The sequence below is a fragment of the Trypanosoma grayi genome (genome assembly GCF_000691245.1).
Source record: "Trypanosoma grayi strain ANR4 Tgr_305_V1, whole genome shotgun sequence".
Lineage (NCBI taxonomy): Eukaryota > Euglenozoa > Kinetoplastea > Trypanosomatida > Trypanosomatidae > Trypanosoma > Trypanosoma grayi.
This window is the reverse complement of record NW_008825924.1, coordinates 1-9,123: the sequence shown is the minus strand read 5'-3', so window position 1 is coordinate 9,123 and position 9,123 is coordinate 1. Positions and strand designations below refer to the sequence as shown.

General features: G+C 53.8%; 8 protein-coding genes across 8 annotated transcripts; all 8 read left to right on the top strand.

Annotated features, from left to right (window-relative positions):
* Window positions 1–177: 177 nt before the first annotated feature.
* Window positions 178–519, top strand: DQ04_03051070 (iron superoxide dismutase; the record flags this gene model as incomplete). The annotated part of the gene is made up of 1 exon (XM_009312473.1): window positions 178–519. One exon carries the CDS (start codon window positions 178–180, stop codon window positions 517–519), a length of 342 nt encoding a protein of 113 aa, XP_009310748.1.
* A 659-nt stretch (window positions 520–1,178) lies between these two features.
* Window positions 1,179–1,529, top strand: DQ04_03051060 (hypothetical protein; the record flags this gene model as incomplete). Its single annotated transcript, XM_009312472.1, has 1 exon — window positions 1,179–1,529. The coding sequence occupies one exon, from the start codon at window positions 1,179–1,181 to the stop codon at window positions 1,527–1,529; it is 351 nt and encodes a 116-aa protein (XP_009310747.1).
* Window positions 1,530–1,596: 67 nt separating this feature from the next.
* Window positions 1,597–1,998, top strand: DQ04_03051050 (ribosomal protein L27; the record flags this gene model as incomplete). Its single annotated transcript, XM_009312471.1, has 1 exon — window positions 1,597–1,998. One exon carries the CDS (start codon window positions 1,597–1,599, stop codon window positions 1,996–1,998), a length of 402 nt encoding a protein of 133 aa, XP_009310746.1.
* A 280-nt stretch (window positions 1,999–2,278) lies between these two features.
* DQ04_03051040 (hypothetical protein) lies at window positions 2,279–2,647 on the top strand (the record flags this gene model as incomplete). Its single annotated transcript, XM_009312470.1, has 1 exon — window positions 2,279–2,647. One exon carries the CDS (start codon window positions 2,279–2,281, stop codon window positions 2,645–2,647), a length of 369 nt encoding a protein of 122 aa, XP_009310745.1.
* Window positions 2,648–2,961: 314 nt separating this feature from the next.
* Window positions 2,962–3,288, top strand: DQ04_03051030 (hypothetical protein; the record flags this gene model as incomplete). The annotated part of the gene is made up of 1 exon (XM_009312469.1): window positions 2,962–3,288. The coding sequence occupies one exon, from the start codon at window positions 2,962–2,964 to the stop codon at window positions 3,286–3,288; it is 327 nt and encodes a 108-aa protein (XP_009310744.1).
* Window positions 3,289–3,832: 544 nt separating this feature from the next.
* Window positions 3,833–6,661, top strand: DQ04_03051020 (hypothetical protein; the record flags this gene model as incomplete). Its single annotated transcript, XM_009312468.1, has 1 exon — window positions 3,833–6,661. The coding sequence occupies one exon, from the start codon at window positions 3,833–3,835 to the stop codon at window positions 6,659–6,661; it is 2,829 nt and encodes a 942-aa protein (XP_009310743.1).
* A 178-nt stretch (window positions 6,662–6,839) lies between these two features.
* Window positions 6,840–7,241, top strand: DQ04_03051010 (ribosomal protein L27; the record flags this gene model as incomplete). Its single annotated transcript, XM_009312467.1, has 1 exon — window positions 6,840–7,241. The coding sequence occupies one exon, from the start codon at window positions 6,840–6,842 to the stop codon at window positions 7,239–7,241; it is 402 nt and encodes a 133-aa protein (XP_009310742.1).
* Window positions 7,242–7,538: 297 nt separating this feature from the next.
* On the top strand, window positions 7,539–8,699 carry DQ04_03051000 (hypothetical protein; the record flags this gene model as incomplete). The annotated part of the gene is made up of 1 exon (XM_009312466.1): window positions 7,539–8,699. The coding sequence occupies one exon, from the start codon at window positions 7,539–7,541 to the stop codon at window positions 8,697–8,699; it is 1,161 nt and encodes a 386-aa protein (XP_009310741.1).
* Window positions 8,700–9,123: the final 424 nt, after the last annotated feature.

Below are 9,123 nucleotides of genomic sequence, written 5' to 3'. Positions count from 1 at the left end.
CAGGTGACGTTCCACTACGACAAGCACCACCAGGGCTACGTGACGAAGCTGAACGCTGCAGCACAGTCAAACACAGCGCTCGCTGGCAAGACCATTGAGCAAATTATCAAGACAGAGAAGGGCCCTGTCTTCAACCTCGCTGCGCAGATCTTCAACCACACCTTCTACTGGGAAAGCATGTGCCCCAACGGCGGTGGCGAGCCGAAGGGCAAACTCGCAGAGGAGATTAACGCTTCGTTCGGAAGCTTCGCCAAGTTCAAGGAGGAGTTCACCAATGCAGCGGTGGGGCACTTTGGTTCCGGCTGGGCGTGGCTCGTCAAGGACACCGCGTCGGGCAAGCTAAAGGTTTACCAGACACACGACGCCGGCTGCCCGCTGACGGAGAGCCACCTGAAGCCGATCATCGCATGTGATGTCTGGGAGCACGCGTACTACATTGACTACAAGAACGATCGTGCGGCGTACGTGCAGACATTCTGGAATGTCGTCAACTGGAAGCAGGCAGAGAAGCACCTATGAGATGGGTGAAATGACGTCATATCTTTATATCTATCAATATATATATATATATTCTTTTCAAACGTGACTTACCGGGTTATATAAAAAAAAAAAAAGAGAGAAGGACCTTCATTTTTCTTTTTTTTTCTCGTGAGCAATACAAAACAAAACAATCCGCAGCCGAACCAATAGGCAGACGGAAAGAACGAATGAAAGGACAGAGGAAGGAACTGAAAAGAACGCCTTTGCTTCTCGAAGACTTAGCTCTAAAGAACTGTAGTACAAGCCTCCTACTGGGCAATTACCTTATTATGCTTGATAAGGGGGGTCTGTGCTCTTGCGCGCGAGACAAGCAGAACTAAACACAAGAAGGGACCTGCACGTATGTCTTTCGTCCCGGAAGAAAATTGACCAGGCACTTCTTGTTTTTTTTTTCGTTTTGTTTCAGCGGAAAGGGAGGGGGAGGGGGAAAAAACAACCGAAATGTCTGCTCGATGTTTCACTTGTCTCTCCCCCCTCTATTTTGTGGGGTGACTCTGAGGAATTATGTGTGACTTGGTACACATGTCTGCAGGTGGCATCGATGCATTCAAATCTTTGTTTCTTCTTTTGCTTGATTGCCTCTCTACACACGTGCTCGCTGCCCTCAGCAAACCAAATATAGATCATGTTGTCTCCCGATGCAGACGCGGTGGCATGACTTCCCGCAAACTACTCGGCGTGCTGCTGGTGATACACTGCAGAAGAGTGCGCTGCAAGTAACAGTATTCGAACCTCTTCTGGAGCGGGAGCAGACGGATTCCAAGTACTACTCATTCAGAGGCAGAGACACGAATACTCTGTCGTGCGCATTTTCCACCTATGCTTCGATGTGTGGTATGGTGCCGCCTTTGCTACTGGTGCCTATCCGACATCTTACCCCATCTCACTGTGTATTTTGCACCGTGCATTTATTGATGTTGTCAGCACCACTGCGACTGTCAGCTGCTGCTAGTACTACGACTGAGATGCTTCTTTTTTACACCAAATGAAAATCTCTATGCTCCTCCCTAATTTCTTTAATATTTTCCACTGTAACACAGTGGCACACAGACCAAGATGAAGTTCCTCAAGCCCGGTAAGGTGGTGATCGTGACGTCCGGCCGCTACGCCGGCAAGAAGGCGGTGATCGTGCAGAACACGGACTCGAAGAACAAGGAGCGCCCGTACGGCCACTCGCTGATCGCCGGGATTAAGAAGTACCCAAAGAAGGTTGTCCGTGGGATGAGCAAGCGCACCATCACGCGCCGCTCGCAGGTGGGCGTGTTCCTGCGCGTTGTGAACCACAAGCACTTCCTGCCGACGCGGTACAACATGGACCTGTCGAAGGAGCTGCGTGGCCGCATCAACGTGTCTGATGCCCCAAAGAAGACGAAGTCGAAGCAGCTGGTGAAGAAGCTGTTCCAGGCTCGCTACAACGCCGGAAGCAACCGCTGGTTCTTCCAGCGCCTGCGCTTCTAGAGGCTTTAGTGTGTTACTCTGGTCATTTTTTGTTCGTATCTTGAGTCATGTGAACTTGCTGTTGCAGTTTCTGATTTTGACACTCACTTGTTGTCTGCGCCACGGTGCCGAAGATATGTGCTCCTCTTCCTTCTCTTTGCTTTCTCTCCCCAACCCAACCCTTAGCTGTGTAGCTGCACTGCGTTTTGTTTCATGGGCTGTAGGAGTCGCTAGGAAGAAGTGGGCACTGCAGGAGGAGGACAAGCCAGCCGGTGGCTTGGTGCGACTGACACCCCTGCGAATGACGAATACGCGGCGTTTTTTTTTTGTTTTGGAGGGGGATGCGTTGCGGCATGAGACGATGACTCTGGCGCGGTTGGACGCAAGCCGTGTCGGTTTCAACCTTCTGCCGTGGAACCACACCGTCGCATACATGAAAGAAGCAGCCGCGCGGCCTCTTGAGTGTTCTTCCCCAGAGCTTCTCCCTCACGGTCTCAGATCGTCTCCTCCTGGAGTCTATTTCCGCCGCGTGGATGGTGGCTATGAAAGCAGTGACCCGATAAAACCAGTTTCGAAGTCTGATTTGCTGTTCTTTTGGGTGTGGAGTAACGTTGGCTCTGCGCTTTCCCTAAGCGGTTTAGATATCGGCGCATGTGTGCAGCCATGCTGACCTCGTTGAGTTTTTGCGGGACGTTGCTGCTTGGTGCAATCTAAATTGTGCTGTGGCTACCGCGATGTAACACGGCGGCGCTGGCGACAGCAGCGATGGCAGCGATGACGATGGCTGTGAAGATGCTCCTGGCAACGATGCGTCTGATAATAGTGATATTTCCTCTGCCGTCGAAGTGCATCCCGCTTTGATGCCATTGTTGACGTTCTCCACCACACATTTGCGGAGGTGAATGCTCCATCGATGGATCACGCTGCTTCAGATGTGACGCACCGGTGAGTGCGAGGGGTGTCTCTCTGAGCGAAGGGCAGGTAATGCTGAGCCCTTCGCTGCCGCCAAGTGGGGCAGCTGCGGCACCCCACGTGGAGATCTCCGATGCGTACCACGTGGCCCTGGCGTTGTGGCAGGGACGGGGAACACTCCTTGATCTCCTCCGCCTGAACTCCNCCCCCCCCCCCCCCCCAAAGGGAAAGAGGTCTACAGTTTACAATGGAACCAAAACCGCTGGCTGTTCCATTCCAACTGCGCTTTCTCCTTTTCTTTTGTTTCCGGTTGCTACTACTTCTTTCCGTGACGTTGTGGACGACGTGCTGCGTTTAGACGATGGGGGACAGACTGCTGTTCTACGCCACACTGCCTGAGAGCATCTACCCACACGGCTGCCACGAGTGCGAGATAACCCACATCGTCGAGTATCCTTTCCGTTGCAACACTTGTAGCGCCTTCTACTTCTGTCTGCGATACCTTTCCAACAGTAATAAGCCGCACAAACCCCCCAAAAAAGACATAAGTTCCCCCCCGCCTGCTGGGCAAGGTGATGCTGCAGCAGCCTCTTTAGGGGGTCGTTGTGCACAGTTGTCGCCCAGGTACGCGCGTGCTTCCTTTCATTTCTATCGATGTGACGTACCGATCGTAAGCAGCAATGGTTTATTTGAGTGGGGGCATGTGTGTACGTGCATCTCTTGATGTGAGCACGTATTAAGTTGTCAAAAACGAAAAAAAAAACGGCAGCCTGAAAACCTCCGCAACTGATCGCCCACTCTCTGTTTTTCTTCCTTTTTCCTCTCTCTCTCTCTCTCTCTCTCTCCCCCATTTTACATGTATCGAATTGCTCCTCGATTGTACAGGAGCGGGAAATCAACACCAGTGGGGTAGGGCATCGACGACAGAGGACTGTACGTAATAATGTTGCACCACGCGGTGCGGCTGCGGCTTCTCGCCCAGCGGCTGAGTGCTGCTGGCGTCATGTCGGCTGCAAACTGTGGGATGGGGATGCACGCCCTGCGGCAGCTGGACGCGCTTAACGTGCGTGACCGCGAACTTTTGAGGCGTCTAGACGAGGTGTACCTGCAGACGGATATTCGTTCTCGGGCCAACATCTTCCATTGCTTGGCGTGCTGCGTTCGTGAACAGGAATCCGTTCGCGAAAGCCTTTCTGCAGCGTTAGTTCTGATTCTATCAAAGATGCAGGAGAGCCTGCTCGCCGACGTGGATGATCTTTCCCCCACCGAATGTATACTTGTGATGGAGGGCTTAGTGAAGGTGACGCCGTACCGCTGTGTGAAGCCGCATTTGGCGGCAATTCTTCGAAGTCGCTCGACGACGCTCGTTGATGTGGTGAGTAGCCCAGTGGAGCTCATCGGAATAGCGCGTATTGTTGTCGAGGCGATGCAGGAGGCAGAGCCCTTCAGGGAAGGTGAGAGCAGTAGCGGTGACGGTGCCGGTGGGGGCGTCGAGCACGACGACTACCGAACGCGTCTCGGGTGGTCGCAGGAGCTGCATGTGATCTGCCAGACAATGGAGTCCCGGTTGGACTCCTTCAGCAAGCAGGACCTCCTCACGTTGCTGGATGCCGTCACACTCCGCGTTACTCCACTCACAAGGACATCTATGGAGGGAGACGGTGAATGGCGGCAGGGGCGGCGGTACTCGTCGGATGACCGGGGATTGCGCGACGTGCCTGACGAGTGCCGCCCGCTGGTGTTGCGTGTGCTTAGCCGTGTGAGGCAGCTCGCCACAGCGCTATCGCCTTCGCAGGTAAGTGCGTGGCTACTGCGCGTCGTGTCTTTGCGCATGCAGCACCACCCGGTTTTTACAAGCCTCCTTCAGCGGCTAGATGAGGAACAGGTGCGCTCCGCCATGTCGCTCTCGCAACTCTCGAAGAGCGTCGAGTCTCTTGGTGTGGCGCTTCGTTGGGGCCGCGAGGACGACAATATGAGCCGTACAGACCAGGAGTTTGCCGCACGCGTAGCGGTAAAGCTGCTGGAGACGTTGGTGTCGGCACTGGAGCAGGGTGATGGATCGCGCAACGACTGCTCGGCTTATCTGTTGCCTGTGCTGATGTCGCTCTCGGAGGATGTTGCGACGGGGAAGCTGGCGGTGCCGCGCCCTCTGATGGTGCGCCTCTTCCGCATCGCGTACAATCACTTCGATGTGCTGACGCCGCGGGAGCGGGCAGAGGTCGTGACCACCGTGTTCCTCTGGGGTGTCCTGAAGAGTCCTCCCGGGCAGCGGCAGCCGCATCGACAATCGCAGTGTCATGAGGGCGTCCGAAACGACGCAGCGACTTCGCTGGCAGCGTGGTGCGACGCCATCATGACGCACGCCGACTCTTACAACGCATTGGACACACTGCAGATCATCAACGAGGTCTCGGCAGCGGTGTACACGGAGTCGGCGACTGGTAACGCTTACGATGCATCCACAGTACAGCCGATGCTGCTACAGCTGCACGGTCGAGTGCAGGGGATGCAGAGCGTGCTCTACGATGTTCCGTCAAGCTTTCTCGCGCGCTACCTCTCTTCCATGTCGAAGTTGAACGTCCGCCGTAAGACGGACTACTACGGGGTGCTAAATATCATTCATAAACGCGAATTAACCAACTTCGAGCATCTCCGCGTCCTCGGTGTTGTGGCGCGCCACCACCTGCGCGCCGTGCCCTTCCTTTCCAGCACATTGAACCACATTCCCCAGATGGCTGCTTCACTGCACCCGAAACAAAAGTGCTTGCTGTTGAAGAATCTTGGCCAGGCGAGGGCACAGCGCTTTGTGCGGGCGCCGCACCACTCGTCGCTCGCCCTTGGCACATTCCTCACGCGCGATGAAGTGGTGGAGCTGCCGCTGCTCAGTGCCGTATTTGCCTTTGTCGGCCTCGTTGAGCTGCGGCAGTTCGAGAATGAGACCCTCGACTGCCTCCTCCGCGGACCGCTTTCGGAGACCACCGGCTACACAGAGATACGCTCCGCCACCACACTGTGCGAGCTGATTGCGGCGCTGTCCCGCGTCGGTCGGCGTCGCGTGCCCTCGCCTATCCCGCAAGTGGTTCTCGAAGTGGCCACAAACCGACTGGCGACGTCGCGGAGTTTCTTTGTCGACATGGCGGAGATTTCCTTCTGGCTGCTGCTGGTGAAGGAGTGGCCCACGCTAGGCGGTGTCGCACTAGAAGAGCCGACGACAGGGGCGTATATGGATGCGGTGAAAAAATTTGAATCTGCGGCTGCCGCAATAGCCACCACGCGACTCCTGGACATTGCGGGTTCCAGGAATCTGCAGCTTAACACCTTTCTCTTTAATCAGATGGCAATTGGCTACCGGCTCGGCGTGACACTCCCGGAGAACAGCCAGGCGCGACTATCGCAATACCTCGACACAAAGCATCTGCCGCAGCTCCTCAGTAGCCCACGGCAAGTAGTGAACGCGGTAACAACCGCACTTCACATCTGCTCTTTTAATCCAGATGCTGCCACCGAAGTGTTTCGCTTCGCCGTTAAGAATTTTGGCTCGTTGGGCGTGCAAGAGGCGCTGGTGCTCGGCGTAGACGTGGCGGCCTCCCGGTGCCGGTCTGACGCCATCCCACCGCATTGCGCGGGGCTCCTGCATAAGTTAGAGGTGTTGGCGCGGCAGAATGTGAACAATACACATCGGAGGAAAAAGTTAAGCGTCGAGGAGATAGCGCTTGGTGTCCGCTACGGTATTGCAGAAAGTGTCGGGCTTACTTCACATCAACAAGGGTGATTGCGTGGCTTGGCTTTCAAGCCTTTCATCATTTTCCCTCTCCTCTTCATTCTTTAATTACGGCTAATGCTTCTTCGTTATTATTTCTTGTTATATGCCTGCTGTTGTGAACGCCCTGTTGTGCCCCTTTTACTATTTCTGTTAGAAGGGAATTAGCATTGCCCGGCTCCAGACCAAGATGAAGTTCCTCAAGCCCGGTAAGGTGGTGATCGTGACGTCCGGCCGCTACGCCGGCAAGAAGGCGGTGATCGTGCAGAACACGGACTCGAAGAACAAGGAGCGCCCGTACGGCCACTCGCTGATCGCCGGGATTAAGAAGTACCCAAAGAAGGTTGTCCGTGGGATGAGCAAGCGCACCATCACGCGCCGCTCGCAGGTGGGCGTGTTCCTGCGCGTTGTGAACCACAAGCACTTCCTGCCGACGCGGTACAACATGGACCTGTCGAAGGAGCTGCGTGGCCGCATCAACGTGTCTGATGCCCCAAAGAAGACGAAGTCGAAGCAGCTGGTGAAGAAGCTGTTCCAGGCTCGCTACAACGCCGGAAGCAACCGCTGGTTCTTCCAGCGCCTGCGCTTCTAGAGCATTGCCACTTTCCCTGTGATTTTTCTTACGATCTTTTCCTCATTTTAAATGGACCTGCTACTTCAAGACTTTTGATTTGTTCCTGCTTATGCGTGTGAGTGCACCTATGTGGTGTATTATATCCTGCTTCTCTTCTTAGCTCTTTTCCATCTGGCTGCGTTTCTGTGTAGTAGATTGCTTGCGCGTAGTGTCCTCCATAAGCGCACACAACTTTTTCTTTGAAGTCTCATTGCCCAGCCGCTCGCCTATTGTAACTTTGTTCATAGTCTCCGTTTTATTCTTGGAAAAAAAAAAATGTCCGAGCCGATCAAGTGTGCTTCTGGCGTGATGCCGCAGGCGCTTTTCGCTAGGCAGCAGTACTCAAACGGCGTCACATCTTCCATGTTCTCCACGTGCGAGAAGACGAAAGACAAGAAACGCATGATCGCACCGACTTTGCTGAAGGGTGTAACGATTGCCAAACTGTGGGAGGCGTCCTTCGCAAACGGTTCTGACTTTCTCAAGCGGTATCACGACCGACGCAAGGAAATTGACCTCGAAGTGGGGAGGTGGGAGTACTCAAGTGATATGAGCAGCGGATATCGTACAGTGTCGCTCACAACAACAGTGGACATTCCCAAGGCTGGTACCTTGACGCCACTTAATGAAGCTCATCGTTTCGCATATACAATGGCAGCCAACGGTTCTGTCATTCTGGTGTACCAGACATCATCGCAGACACCAGCTGTCACCGCCGGTCATTCGTTCCGCACAGAGGCATTCATGGAATTCACCGCTGACTCTGTAGACGGTGACTGCACTGTCTGTGTGTGGGGAGGGTGCAAAAAATTGAGCTTAGCCTTCACAGCGATTCAATACATCGCGATTCCCCGAGCTATTAGGGAGATGACGCAAGGCTACCGATTGATGCTAGAGATGATTTCAGAGGATTTGGCAGGTGGCACGGTAAGTGTCTCCACAGGGGATGAGGACGCTGGCGGTGGCAACCAATCGGCGACTCAATCAGGGTCCATTTCTGATGGCGGCGATGGAGATAACAGCAACCAGGCGCCAAACATGCTGTTCCAAGGTCTGTTGCTGGTGCTTGCTATCATCGTGACCTTTGCTCTCCTCTGGTCTATGTCAACGCTGCGTGGCACGGCGCGCATTACAAATATGATGATGGACAGACTCGGAGACAGAAATATTAATGGGGGAATGTCGCGCAGCTCTCTCAGTGGCAGCATCAATATGGAGCAATCCGTTGGTGCGGGCGCGGCACGAACTCCGTTGACACAAGACCAGGCCATTCGTCACGCCGCCAGGGATGCACAAATTCAGTCACTGCGGTACCGTTGGATGGAGCAGCGGGGTGCCCTTAGCACCCTGGAATCAACTGTTGGACGTCTGTGGTGGATGAACNTTCTGCAGTTCCTCTTCATGGTACTTCTTGCTATAAAGATCTTCTGCTTCTGAGGTGTGAAGTACTGTAGACTATGCTTTCATATAATCATACTCTCTTGGTACGGGGCAGTGCTCCACTGTCAGAAAACAAATAAAAACGACGACAATACTCACCGTGTTACTTCTTCCTTAAATATACTCTCTCTATTTTAAGCGTTGATGGCTAGACTTTCAAGTTTCATTATCCTCTTGTATAGTACACTTTTCTAATTACAAAAGAAAATAAGACCAAAATCCGAAGTTTCATATTATTTGTGACCATTCAGACCCACCAATAAAATAAGACTCGAAATGAGTCACCATCTTGGTCATCGGGCCCATACAAAAACTATAATGGGTAAGATGCAACAAACGTCCCACTTGAGTCCCAGCTGGGGTGGAAAGCAACATCGTGTAGCCCTGGTGCATGGCTGCGCCATAAGAAGCTGCTGCGGTA